Below are 14,110 nucleotides of genomic sequence, written 5' to 3' on the forward strand. Positions count from 1 at the left end.
AATCACAATATCCTTCAAAAACATTGCAATAAAGTATTTTTTAGCAAAACCTTCAGCTCTGTTGCCAACATTGACATGGTCACATTATGTCTTAAGGTTTTTCAGCTGCACAATTTCGTGCTCGGTCATATCCGAAAAGTATGCAGTTATATTGAGATCTGATGACTTAGTGACTTAGTAGGCCACCAAAATCCACTGTGCTCTTTGTCATGTACATGAAACCAGTTTGAGATTAATTTGGCTTTGCTTTTGACCTGCTGGAAGCCGTAGAAAATGGTAAATTGTGGTGGATGTTGTGATGAATGGACATTGTCAGTTCTGGCATGCAGACTTTGATTGATTGGTTTTACGAGGTACAAAGTGCAGCGAAAAAACATTCCCAACACCCACCAGCAGCCTGGACTGTTTAACACTTGCTCATATGGTTCATATATTCATACTGTTAATGCCAAATTCTGACCCAACCATCTGATGCCTCAGCACACATGGAGATTCATCAGTCCAATCTATGTTTTTATAATCCTCAACTGTACAGTTTTCTTTTCACTCTGGTAGTGGGAGACTTCACCACTGTCAGAAACCCCTGATATCTCTCACTTGCAATGGCTCAGAGATTGGTGTGAACATTTCTGAAGTATCAGTTCCTCCTAATTACAGTTTGAACCATGTCTTATAAACAAAATAAGATACAGCAAAACTTCACAGCATCAGTCCTCTGCATACACCAACACAGTTTTAAATAGAAGTGTGATCACCCGAAGAAATTAACTACAGGACCTTTAACCCTCGTGTCGTCCTGCAGGTCAAAATTGACCCGATTTAAAGTTTGAAAATGTGGAAAAATATATATATTTTCACAGTGAAACTTCTGATTTCCACATTTTCAGCATTTTTGGGTGAACATTTTTTGGTGGAAAAAAAGAAATGCTAAAAATGTTTTAGAACATTCCCAAAAAAATCAACCAAAATCCAGTGAATTTTGCTGGATTTTGGTTGATTTTTTTGAATGAATGTTCTTAAAGGAAATATTTGACATTTTACTGATACATATGTAATCACTTTAGATATTTTAAGGATTTTTTTTTGGAAGATTTTTCATTTTTTTGAAAATATTCATACGAATTTTCTTGTCAAATTGGGGTGATTGTTTTAAAAAAAAAAACTTATAAGGGAAACTTTTAGGGAATTACTGGGATTTTCTTCCTGAAGGTTTTGCAAATTTTCAGAAATTTGTGGAATTTTGTGCTGAATTTTTGCTGATTTTTTTTCAGACAAGGAACCAATATTTTTTGGTGCCCGTAAATGAGGACAACAGGACCTTTAAGTCTGTCTTGCTTATTTTCTCTTCCTCTTTTTCTTCCTTCATCTTCTGTTTCCTCTCTTCTCCTCATCCTCCTCCCTCTCAGACCCGGCTGGACTTCCGAGACCCTCTACTGGTGTCGTTGGAGTTTGGACTAGCTAATGAGGACCAAGGCCCCGTCCTGGATGAAAACCTTCCCAAATCCATCAACAAGACAGTAAGGCCACTTTATATCACTTAGAAGAGTCATTTTCGGTAAATGAACTGCCAGATAACAGTAAGCAGAAGATTTAAAGGCACAGACAGGAAGGATTTGAACCTCATCTCAAACATCCTCCATCTGTCTGTCTTTATAATCCAAGAGGAATGGGCTTTTCTCCTTGGACTCCAAGCATGCTGCAGTTACAGAACATTAGCATCTGCAACAGCTGACTGCCATTCTTCAGGGCTTCCTCCAGTCTGCATCAGTGTTTCAACACCAACAGCCAGGACGATCTTCCCACACTCCCACATGCATATTTGTTCTAACAAGAGGCTTTCCTAGATAATTGTTGCAATGAGTGATGTTTCCAAAGTGTGCTTTTACGCATCACAAAGGCTGCGATTAAAGCCCAGGAGTGTGTGAAATAAACATGACTAGCAGCTCCGCCTTCGACTCACTTGTAAACACAGGATCATAGCTGTGTTTAAAAGCATCCTGACTCCGCTCGGTGTCAGATACTGTCGTAACAGCAACGCAGGCTGCACTTCCACAGGCGAGGAAGCATTATTAGGGCCTCTCCTGTTATTGTTATTGAAAGGAAGAGAAGGGACACACACACACACACACACACACAGAGAAAGAGGAAGTCATCAAACGGAAGCTGCCGTTTTTCTTCTGACATTGTGCTGCACATGACATTCTAGTCTCTCGTCCTTTCTTGGGAGAGTAGACGCTGTTGATCCTGACGGTCCAGTGGGAGACTTTTAGAATGGGAACAAATGCAACTGTGACCCTCAAGCACTCAGAGGGAAAAGGCAAAGGAAATTAAGGTCATTTGGTTGAACCCTTTTCAGTCAGCAGGATTAAACAAATACACAGAAGCAGCAGCAGCTTATTTTTGTTCTCATTTCTGTGCTCATGTCTGAAGCCAAATATCACAATTTATTTGAAATATTTGTCCTGGACTTGTTTTAAGACTAATACAAATACTGAGCTTTGAGAACTGTAAGTGTGTCTCATATGGCTTTCACATAGATTTCCATTAAATGATTAAAAAAAATCTTCAATATACATCTAACTGAAAAACTACAATCTATCAATATACAAATATTGTGTTTTGTCTTTTAATCTTTCAGTATTTTTTTATCATCATTTCCATAGACTGTATATATAGTGGACGTAGCATCTGGCTCCAAAAATGAAGCCCACCCGGAAGTGTCAAAAACTTGCAATACCACGCCTTCCGCGAGTGTTGGCTCCAAAAAGCTTTTGCTCCATAGACCCCAATTCATCACCGGAAAAAATAAAATCTGATAGACTGATTTTCTACAGCTCAGGATTTTTTCCCCGTTAGTTTTCATGGTCAAAATGAGAGATCAGGTGGCCCATCTTAAAATAAATCAATACTGAATTTTAAATAAATCGTTAAAGTAGGCGGAGCCAGGAGGCGTGGCTATACTTGATAGACAGTCTTGTCTGGAATGATTGACAGATCCTTTTATTCCGAAAGCAGCAACAGAAGGCTCTACGGTAAAATGTGGGCAGGATAAGAGAGTCTTCAGGTCTTAGTCTGGCCCGCCCATAGACTGGTCCTGCCCCTAGTTGCTCTCCGGTCCAGCTTGTTTAATGACGCTTTTTACGTCACTGGCTCCAAAAAATCCATAATGGCGACCAGGAAGTAGCAAAATCTGGGCTTCATTTTCTCGGCGTTGAAACCAATGGGTGACGTCACGGTTAGTTCAGGCCTGATCATTTTCCATTAAAGGACCAATATGTAGGGTTTAGTGACCTCTAGTGGGGACCCAGCATTTCACCCTCCTCCTCCAAGGGTGTTGGAGAAGCTACAGTGTCATACTTCAATGCAAAATGCCTGTGTAGAGCCAGAATTTGCTTTGTTTGTCCTAAGCGAAGAAAAGAAATGTGGAAATGTAACACATTCTAAGCTCCTAAAAACACCACAATTATAGTTATTGGAATTATGCAATAGTGAACCTGTAATTCTGAGTATTACAGTATATTTCTGCCAGTAGATCCCACTCAATTCCGCACACTTTACCTTTAAATACTTTATATTTATGGGAATACACAAAACTTCATAAGCCTTAAATAATATCATGAATTATAAGTTTACTGACCCTCACTGAAAAAAGTGAAAAACATCACAAACTACATCCTCCTAAATGATCCTACAGTTTAATCATCACCCCTCTGAACCAATTGCTACATAAACTGATTATATGCTTTATGAAAGTTAGAATATTTGCTAGACTGCCGCATTACACTACATTCATTTTAGCTTATTAAACTGTGATTACATCTGACTGTAAGTTCACCACTGAGCTCACCAGCCCAAATACAGACCAAGTGAAAATTGTGCTGCTGTATTTTTAATGGAATTAGTACCAAAACAGCATTTAAAAGCCTTGTGATGTCCCCTTTTTAAATGCTTTTAAGACTCAATACCACAGCAATGTATAATACCAGCAGCAGTAGTCCCTTACTTTCTTCTTCAGAAGAAAGTACCTTTTCTATTATAAATAGAGTGATATTTGCCCAGCATGTATTTGCACATATTTGTTCTGGCACCTAAAGCGTTAAGAGGCCAACAGTATTAGTAGGAGAGAAGCCATGCAGGGTCAAAAAGTAATCAATAATCTCTTAAAATCTACCCAAAACGGATTGGGAGCCAGCCTTAAAGAGGTTAAAACAGAAATGATGTGTTAATGTCTGGATAAAAGCCTGGCAGCTGAGTTGTGTACAGTCTGTGCTTGATCAATAGATTTTTGGTTCAGGCAGGTAGAAAAGCTGTTGTTGAAATCCTGACATGATGGGATGAGAGCACGTAAAATAGCCTGTCTCCGAGTGTTGAACTCAGTTGGTGTCAAACATTAATCGAGTATAGGAAAGCTTTAAGTTTTCTTTTTTTTTTGTCCTTTTTGTTCCCTGTAGATTCCTTTAGTGGACTGTGGAGGTGATGAAAAGTGCATTGCGGATCTCTCCCTCAAAGCAGAACCTAATGTGAAAAGGTGAGTGGAATTAGCAAGAATATGATCACCTTTTGATGACGTCTATTATTAAAAATCTCCAAGAAGTAGTGTCAGTATGCAGTGAGATCAGCACTGGTAGCTGTAATTTCTCTTCCTGTCTACCAAGACTACAAAGAAATCATTCCTATTCCTTCAGTGGATGGACACTAACACAAAGAAGCGATTTTATGCTAACTTAGGAAAACATCCACACTTGTAATGCTGTCTGCTGCAGCCATAGTGTTGGCAATGTGTTTTGCACAAAACGATGACTGAATGTTGTTTCTTGTCACATTTCTGGGATTTCTTCACAGCCTGTATGGGCAGGACGAACTGTAACTATAACCACTAACTGTTTTATTTATAACAAAAGTATCTTTTTTCACATAGAGCTTGTTTTAATATGTACTATGTGTCTGTAGAGATTTCTTAGCTGCAAACCCTTCCGGAGCATGACTGCACCCTTGTGGGGAGATGTGAGCAGCACAGCCTAACAGGTTTTAATTTCTTCTCTAGCATGGTTATCAAAGTAAACGGCAAAGCCGAGATTGACGTGAACATCAACATCAGAAACAGCAAAGACAACGCGTACAACACCAAAGTTATCCTGAGTTTCTCACCAAACATCAACTATGTTAAAGTCGAGGTGAGATTCCTGCTTCTCCTCTTTCTGCGTCATATTAGCATACACGGTATGAATTGAACCAATATGTGTTATTATGTTTTGTTTTTCATTATCAGCCAGAGAAAGACTGCACTGTGAACCACACCAAGGTGGAGTGTGCTGTCGGATACCCCTTCCTGGGGAACAATGTGGAGGTTAGTTTCAGCTGTGCAGGATCTTTGTCACATATTACCTGGACAATATATCTAAATAGTCGTGATCTGAAATCCACAGGAAAACTTTAAGGTGAAATTTGAGGGGAATCCTAATCATGTTCAGGAAGAAATTCAGATCAATGTGACAGCGACAAGGTGAGAGAATCTGTGTTTACATTTCAAACTGATGATTCTTGTGTTTTGTGATTAATTTCTCCCAGGTTGTCAAATGTTGCACATTCACTAAAGGGGCCACCTAGGACTACTCTGACTAAAATGAGTGTAATATTTATTGTGGTTCATGCAGGTGAGCAGGCTCAATAACATCACTGTCAATGTGTTATTTACTCTCCAAGTTACATTTTTGATCAGACCAGAGAGTAAATCTTTTATATCTCACTCTGGCCTGGTGATGAGGGCAGAGAGACTTATTTTATTCCAAATTTCTTCCAAGTGCTCTCATCTTTAGATCCTAAGGTTGTTCAATCACAGTTTTTGAGCTGTTACTGACTCAATGTGGGGATGTTTTTCATGAGGAATTTTTTTTTTAAAAAAAACAACCTACGAGGATGAACACAAAAAAAGAGTGAATTTCTTTTCTTGTGTATATAACTTAATATGCATCTCAATGAAACAAATGTGTTTTTTAATTTGCCACAGTGACAGTGAGGAGCTGATTTCTACTCAGCATGACAACAGCGTGCAGATCTCCATCCCTGTCAAGTATGAAGCTGGACTCACATTCAAAGTGTGAGTAGCTGTAAAAATGACAGCGAACCAGCATTTGTTTAATAATGAATGCAATGCTGGTGTCTGTAGTCCTTTCATAGTGGACATTTTAACTTGTCATGGTATAACGGCATACTTTCTTGATGCTCCTGTCTAATGTTTTTAACAAGTCAAAATATCCACCAAGTAATGTCTGTTCTTAAAGTAACAATAGTAATTTATCAGATTTCTTGTCCTTCCTTTTATCTGGAGTAAAGACATCTTGGTACCACTGTTCAATAACGCAGTGTTGAATATCCTGTGTTAAAATAGCACGCATCTTAGCTAACCAGACCAAAAGTCTGTTCTGTATTTAGCATGCTAACATGCTAACAGTGTCGATGTAACATGCCAACCAAGCCAAATGGAAAGTCAGACACACACAGATGTTATCAGGATTCATCTTCTGGTGGGGCTGCAGTAAATGTATTTGTTGATGAATGTGTTGATTATTTTGGTGACTAATCAGTTAGTTGTTTCGTCTATGAAATGCAAGAAAATGATAAAAAGCCATCCAACAGTCCAAGATGGCATCTTAAAATCAAATTGTCGACAACCCAAAAATATCACATTTACTGTCACAGAGGGGAACAGAAACTAGAGAATATTCATTTTTCAGGAAGCTGAAGTCAGAGAATTGTAACTTGTTTTTTTACTTTTACTAATTGTTTATACTCCAAACTATTTTGAAATTAATGTTCTAAATAGTTGGTGATTACTTTAATAGTTGATCCTCAGGGGACCATGACTGTATGTACCAAACCTCATCAAAATTCAACCGTTAGCTGTTGAGACATTTAGCTAAATAACGAAACGGTCAGCCTTGTGGTGGTCGAGACAGGAAATGCTTGGGCATCAGCACAATCAGTAGCATTCATCCTGTTGTAACCTTGAATGTCTTTGCAGGATTTCAAGGCAATCTATTCCACTGTTATTTTAGTTTTGATCAAAATTAAACAAACTGACTTCTCCAATCCTGCTATCATAAGTAAAAACAACAAAAATTTCTATGGATAGTTTGACTCTTGAGCTTGAGGAAGAGGGTTTGCAGTCCAGTAACTTTTTATGAGCAACTAATTATGCTCCAACTTTCACAGTAGCTTGATGCCTTATTGTAGTGTGACGCAGTCTATGAATGAGGTCCACGTTTTACTTGTTCAGATTCAGAGAGATCAACACAGTATTATGCAAAACAGGTCATTTAAAGCACTGTATCTATGGTCAATTATTACCCAGCTGTGCAGTTTGTTCCTACTAAGTGCTTTGTTTTGCTGTAAATTTACTGTTTGTGTTCACTGTCCCTGCTCTCATCAGTGTTGTTTCCAGCTGCAGTAAGCATCTGTTTTCAGAGATGAAACAGCTCTAAAAACCAAATGTATGCCTCCATCCAAGCACCAGAAGGCAGGCAGATGAAATGGTAGCGAATAGCTGATTAACATAGTGGAGCATTTAGCTGCCAAATAGCCAAACATTCTTCTTAGGCAGTAAAACAGAGTGAAGGGGGGTGACTATCACAGTTACATCCATTAAGTGGCCAGAAACACCATTACACATGCTACTGCTGCTGCTTTGTGTTAGCTGTTTCCCAGCACTGCATCTTTACAGGGTGATAACACATTAATGGTTTGTTTACATGTTCTTGTACTGCTCCAAAGCAGCCCAAAAATACAGTATTGCAGGCAGAATTAGTAAATACATATTAATATTTACTAGTAACTGGGCTGAAGTTCATAAAACATTAATAAATGATATATTGATACTATAATGAAGTCATTAGAAACCACAAATATACAAAGAGTCTCTTATTACTCCACCAAGGAACGCAGGGAAGTTACGTGAAGATTGGTGTATGTTTGTCTGTCTGTTTGCAACATTACTCAAAAACAGACCAACAGATTTGGATGAAATTTTCAGGGAAGGTCAGAAATGACACAAGGACCACCTGATTAGATTTTGGCGGTGATACGGCTTATAGTCTGGATCCATGTATTTGTTAAAGATTTCTGTATCAATGCTAGATAGCAGTACGGCGTCACTGTAACTATGACAACAAGTGAACGCTACGTCAGCTGCCTGCTGACGATCACATGATTGCAACTATACAATGACTGAGCAGCCTGTGCTTTTCTTGTTGTGCAGTGGGACCAAGAGTTTTGACATTATAATCTTTAGAATTTAAAAACTTCATAATCTAAATTTGATTCTTTCTGAAGCTCTATCTGTCTCTGAAGCTCTTACTGAGAAGTGAAAAATATGTCTTTTTAAAATGTGCATCTTCCAGGGTGCATGCGGATGAACACATTGTAGTAAAAGAGGGCGAACAGTATGCAGCGGAAATCAATGACACCAGGATGATTGGAGAGGAGGTCAACATCAGCTACACGGTAACGTCTGCACATTATGATCATACCTGACGATTTATTCATTTAAACATAGAGTATACAGCTGCATGCAGATGGGATACTTTGGTAATCCCTGGACGTCAGTACAATAGAGGCCACTCCTGATTCTCATCTCCCTCTCATGTCCTCAGGTGCAAAAGTCAGGTAGCAATGTGTCTCTACCTCTGGACCTCACAGTGGCGTATCCTCGTCTGTCTCCGCTGAAGAACAGGTTACTGTACCTGACACATGTCGCCAAAAGCCCACAGGTATGTATGTACACACATGGATGTACAATAGTGTCGAAACAAACAGACCCAGCCTGATGTTTGCTCCTCACTACTCTGCAGGTGAAATGTAACGCAGGACGTTGGATCAACCCTGATAAAATTAACCCGAGCGTTGTAAAGCCCGAACCAAAGAAAGAAACGCTCAGTGCCTTCCTATTGGTGAGTGATCAGATTTGTTTTCTACAGACTGCTGAGCTGCTCCTATCTTACAGTGTTTGATTTGTTCAACAGCGCTGTGAAAACATAGAGTGTGTGTCATTTAGCTGCTCCATCCCCGAAGCTAAAATCAGCCAAGTCAACGTCACGTTCAGAGTGTGGAAACCTACGTTCATAAAGGTACGTTCAAGACCACATGCGACTGTTGATTTTTCATTTCTGTGGCCTCTGCTTTGTCGTGGATGCTGATAATACACACCAGCACAGTAGTAAAGTAGACTGGCAGCTGTCTGACTCATGGAAAGGTAAGAAAGCAAACATTTAAAGGAGGTTTGTCTTACAGGGCGAGTTTTCCAGTTTGCACATGACAGTGAACGCCACTTTGACGCTCAGAAACACAAAGGTGTTTGAACTGGGCAGCAACGGCAAAACCAGAAGTGTAAGTCACAAAGTTTTACTATTATATGCTTGTATTGTCTGACTTTTTGGTAAATGCTTGTGTGTGTTTACATGTATGCACACATTTATGGCATTTGTGTGCGTTAACCAGGTGAAGATCCAGGTTTCGAAAGAGACCATAGGAGGAATCCCTTTCTGGATCATCATCCTCAGCATCCTCATAGGACTGCTGATTTTAGCACTTGTCATCTTCATTCTCTGGAGGGTAAGATTTCCTGAATCATACGGCATGCACAGTATTTCAAATCTTCTAATACATCCCAGCCAGCTGTGGTATTTTGTCCCTGCAGTGCAAACACAATTCAGCATTTTGGAAAATCAGTTGAAAAACAATTTGCTTTTTCCGTGACTGCTTCCTTGATGTTAAATATGAAGCCAGAACCCGAGAAAGGTGAGCTTAGCTGAGCATAGAGACTAGAAACAGGGTGGAACATTTGTTCTGTTTAATATACATCTGTAACGAACACAGTAAATCTTCACAACATAAAAATATCTCAGCTGGTACATGGTGATGTGTAGACGCCTCTGGCCAAATAGTGTGTAGATAACAACATTAACCCTCCTGTTGTCCTCATTTACGGGCACCAAAAAAATATTGTTTCCTTTTCTGAAAAAAATTCAGGAAAAAAATTCCACAAATTTTTGAAAATTTCCAAAACATTCAGGAATAAAATTCCAATAATTCCTTAAAGGTTCCCTTTAAAATTTTTATTTAAAAAAAAAAATCCCTCAAATTTGGCAAGAAAATTCTTCTAAATATTTTCAAAAAATGAGTAAAAATCTTCCAAAAAAATCCTAAAAATATATAAAATGATTACATATCTATCAGTAAAACTTCTATTTTCTTTAAGAGCATTCACAAAAAAAACCCAACCAAAATCCAGTGAAATTTGCTGGATTTTGGTTGATTTTTATGTGAATGTTCTTAAAGAAACATTTTTAACATGTTTTTTTCCCACCAAAAAATGTTCAAAGATTTCCCAAAAAATATTGAAAATGTGGACATCAGAAGTTTCACTGTGAAAATCAGTTTTTTCCCCACATTTTCAAACTTTAAAATGGGTCAATTTTGATCCACAGGACGAGACAAGGGTTAATATAGTATTTCTGAATGCGTTTTAGAGTCATTTTAATATTGAGTTGAGACCCAAGTAAACACAAATAAAAACTCCCGTATAAAAATGTGGCTTTTTCTCTGGTTTTGTATGAACTAGTAAGATGTAGTGTGTTTTAGATTTTAGAAGTGCTGCTTGATAGATTATGGTAATGACTGAGACAGATCCAGTCCAGCTTTTGGTTTTCAGTCTTTATGCTAAGCTAATTTAATCATCTCCTGGTTTCATCTTCATTTTCAACAGACAGATAAGAGTCTTCTTCTCCATAATAACTCTCAGCAAGACACCAAATAGGTTTATTTTCCAAAATATCTGGTGAATTGCGAATGAGTCACTTTTTAGTAGATTTTTAATTATCTTTTCTGCTCCTCCAGTTGGGCTTCTTCAAAAGAAAATCCAGGGATTACTCAAAGGAGGAAATGGCGAACTGAGATGTCCAGACATCCGACATCAGGCGGACAGATGGAGGAGACGCCACAAGACCCACAGACACCTCAGTGTTGTGACACACCGACTACCTGGAAAACACCGTCACTGTTTCCTACGTTGGCATGAACCAGATAGTGTTTGCAAATACTTCCTCGCTCTTTCACCGTGCTGCTTCAAGCACTGAGTTACAACACTGAGATGGTCTCACGTACAGAGACACAGACGCTCGCTGTATCGGAAGTATTTATAAATGCTATTTGTTCCACGCCAGCTTCTTTATCGCAGACATACAGTAAACATGAAGTCAGGTCAAGCAGTTTAAGAAGAGGATCCAGAGGTGAGAAGGAAGACGCCATCACCTACCAGGAATCTGTTGGCAAAGTAACAGCATATAACTGTATTACATACAGCAGAATTAGCAGCACTCCAGCTTTAGAACAAAAAAGTACTCAGGTTTTTCACTATGAGGATCCAAAGTTGCCTAAGCCACCTTACACATATATAAAGCATCACAGCATGAAAGCCCGAAGCTCTAACAAGACGATATGTGAACTGTACATATGTTGGAGCTCGGATAGCTTAAACTCCTTGTTTTTAATGAAACACTGTATCTTTTAGCATTTTATAGCAGTTTGTTTGAATTTTAACAGTATAACATGGCACATCATCTACTTCCAAATGTTGGCTAAAGACAGAAACATTTTTTAAGCAAAGGTGCAGTGTGTGTGCTTTTGTTTTTTTATACTTTTAATTTTAGTTAACCAGCTGTGAGGTTAAATGTCACCGTGGTTACTGAGGCATACAGGAAGCTGCGCCTTCAAAATCCAAAACTTTGATTGTACTGTAAATATAAGTGCTCACAAATGTAAAGCTTAAAAATGTATATAATTGTGTTTGCATTTAATTTAATGTTTTTTTTTCTTTGTGATCAGAGACATGATTTCGCTCAGGTGCTACAAGTATCATGAATGACAACATTAACGTTTGACACAGTAGAAAATTATCTGGCTTTTGTCACAATTTCAGAGCTGATGCAAATATGTAAATAGCGATATATTTTGATGAAAAAGGAAAGTATAATTATTCTGTACTGAAATATACACAAAGATGAGGGTTTGTATCCACTATTTTGGTTTTATTTGATTGAAAATTATATTTCCAACTCGTTGAATGGCTGTGATTTGAAAGTCGAGGCTGATTGAGACGAGATTCTACCAATGTCAGCTTTTTCATTTGCAAATTATTTCTTTAATTTAGAAATACACAAGTATGTCTCCCCACTCATCAGTTTAATCCATCTAAACAGATTCACAGCCCATAAGCGGTACACTGTACCTTATTCATTCAGGTTCTCTCCCTTGTTTTTGTTTCCAGAAGTTGCACAGCTACACAAAGTGTTAGAAGAGATTATATTGTATATTGAGGAGAATGTGTTCCTGATTGTTTCTTGACTTTTCCCTCCTCGTTGTTGTGTAATAAAGCTGAGGGAAAATCCAAAGAAGACGAGGCAGCCTCGGAATATTTTAGTACTCCTCAGCTCTCACTTTCCACTGTTGACACGAAGCACATGTAATAATTGTATGTACAGAATGTGTAACTGTTAGTCGTTTTGCGATTGTACGGCCACATCGGGCTTATGCACGAGGGTGGAGCTGTCGGTCTCTCTTTGCTCACTTGAGGTGGTCTGGGGTCATTTTCTCAGATCAGATTTGCTTTCGGATAACTTCTGAGGAAGTGCAAGGCACAAAGTGAGAGTTGTGAGCACCGGCCCAGCCTTCGACACTGCTGTGAAGTCTTCATTGTAATGCACTGGTTTGTCAGACTGTATGTGTCCTCATCAGCACAGAAATGAACTGAATCTTATGTACAAAAATAAAGACTTTTTACAAAGAACTTCTTGATCGTTTTTCAATTTTGCAAGGCTATGTTAATTACTATCCTGCCCACGATCATTTTGTTAAAAACTCATTTTCTTTCTCAAATTACATTTCATCACAGTGGGCGGAAATAATTGGTGTATTTAAAGATAATGTAATTGACAGAAAACTGTTGAACAGTTTTGATAATCCATTAACAATTACGACATTCACCGGTCAAAAATGTGCTAAATTCTCTGGTTCCAGCATAAGAAATGTGAGAATTTGCTGCTTTATTGTGTCTTTTTATTATTTGAGATTGAAAATACTCAGGTTTTGGGCTGCTGGTAAAACTAAACAAGAAACTGATGGGCACGTTTCATTCATTTCTGATATTTAGAAGACTAAATGGTTAATTGGTTTGCTAAAAAAATAACAGATCATTTTGTAATAAAAAATTACATAAGAAAATAACTTTTAATGTCCAGAAGGTTTCATCTGGGACAGAGGCCCCAAGAAAGTGGAATTGTTTCAGTTATGCAGGTAGTGTTAAAAAGTAATGTATGAGCGGGTTATAATCTGTTTAAGTTCATTTACTCTTTACACAGGTGAAAAAAATGTCTGGTACCACTAAATATGTATTTCCTGAAGAATACAATGAACATGACAAAAAATATACCTGATTCCATAATACTTTGTCCTATTTGACATCCTTATGCTTAATTAAGCAAATTTGTTTGAATCTGTGCAACAGTAATGGACAGCTGTGACAGCAGAACAATGTCAGAAGCAGGTGGAGAGTATGCCAAGGTGCATGGCTGCAGTCATCAAAAACAATGGTTATGCAATAAAATACTAACTTCTATAATACTAACATATTAGGTGACAGAGAAAAGAAAACATGGAATGCCTAAAGGCACGGTTTTTGGCAGTACAATGCCATCACTATTGATGTAAGAACTTAAGTGATTTTGGTTATTATCAAGAAAACCATGGAGAATGGCTAAATATCAGCTCTGAAATGAAACTCTTTTGAGCTATTTTTGTTGTTATTATTTTATTTGTTCAAACAAATATACCTTTAGTTGTACCAGGCATTAAAATGAACAAAAAATTGAAGAAAACAAGAGAGGTCAAATAATTTTTTTTCCATGACTGTACATCTAAATCACAACATTGATATGTTTGCATTGGTCTAGTTTGGCAAATGCAAGGCTTTGACTCAAGTCCTGCAAGGCTAAACTAAGGGCATATATGCAAATCAGATGAGAGCCGAGCGATTTCATGTAGCACAGCGCCGCCTGGTGTT

At 38.1% G+C, this 14,110-nt stretch overlaps 1 protein-coding gene across 1 annotated transcript in view; it reads left to right on the plus strand.

Moving 5' to 3' along the window:
* itga1 (integrin, alpha 1) overlaps positions 1-12,838 on the plus strand; it is a 73,086-nt gene extending 60,248 nt beyond the window's left edge. The window contains exons 18-30 of the mRNA XM_051938608.1: positions 1,407-1,517; positions 4,452-4,528; positions 5,045-5,174; positions 5,270-5,347; positions 5,427-5,503; positions 6,008-6,097; positions 8,397-8,499; positions 8,649-8,765; positions 8,847-8,945; positions 9,018-9,122; positions 9,286-9,381; positions 9,493-9,606; positions 10,891-12,838. Coding sequence (XP_051794568.1) covers positions 1,407-1,517; positions 4,452-4,528; positions 5,045-5,174; positions 5,270-5,347; positions 5,427-5,503; positions 6,008-6,097; positions 8,397-8,499; positions 8,649-8,765; positions 8,847-8,945; positions 9,018-9,122; positions 9,286-9,381; positions 9,493-9,606; positions 10,891-10,947 — 1,254 coding nt within the window. The 3' untranslated portion in view covers positions 10,948-12,838. The remainder of the gene's footprint in view (positions 1-1,406; positions 1,518-4,451; positions 4,529-5,044; positions 5,175-5,269; positions 5,348-5,426; positions 5,504-6,007; positions 6,098-8,396; positions 8,500-8,648; positions 8,766-8,846; positions 8,946-9,017; positions 9,123-9,285; positions 9,382-9,492; positions 9,607-10,890) is intronic.
* The last annotated feature ends 1,272 nt before the right edge of the window (positions 12,839-14,110 follow it).

This window comes from Acanthochromis polyacanthus, chromosome 18 (genome assembly GCF_021347895.1).
Source record: "Acanthochromis polyacanthus isolate Apoly-LR-REF ecotype Palm Island chromosome 18, KAUST_Apoly_ChrSc, whole genome shotgun sequence".
Classification (NCBI taxonomy): Eukaryota; Metazoa; Chordata; class Actinopteri; family Pomacentridae; genus Acanthochromis; species Acanthochromis polyacanthus.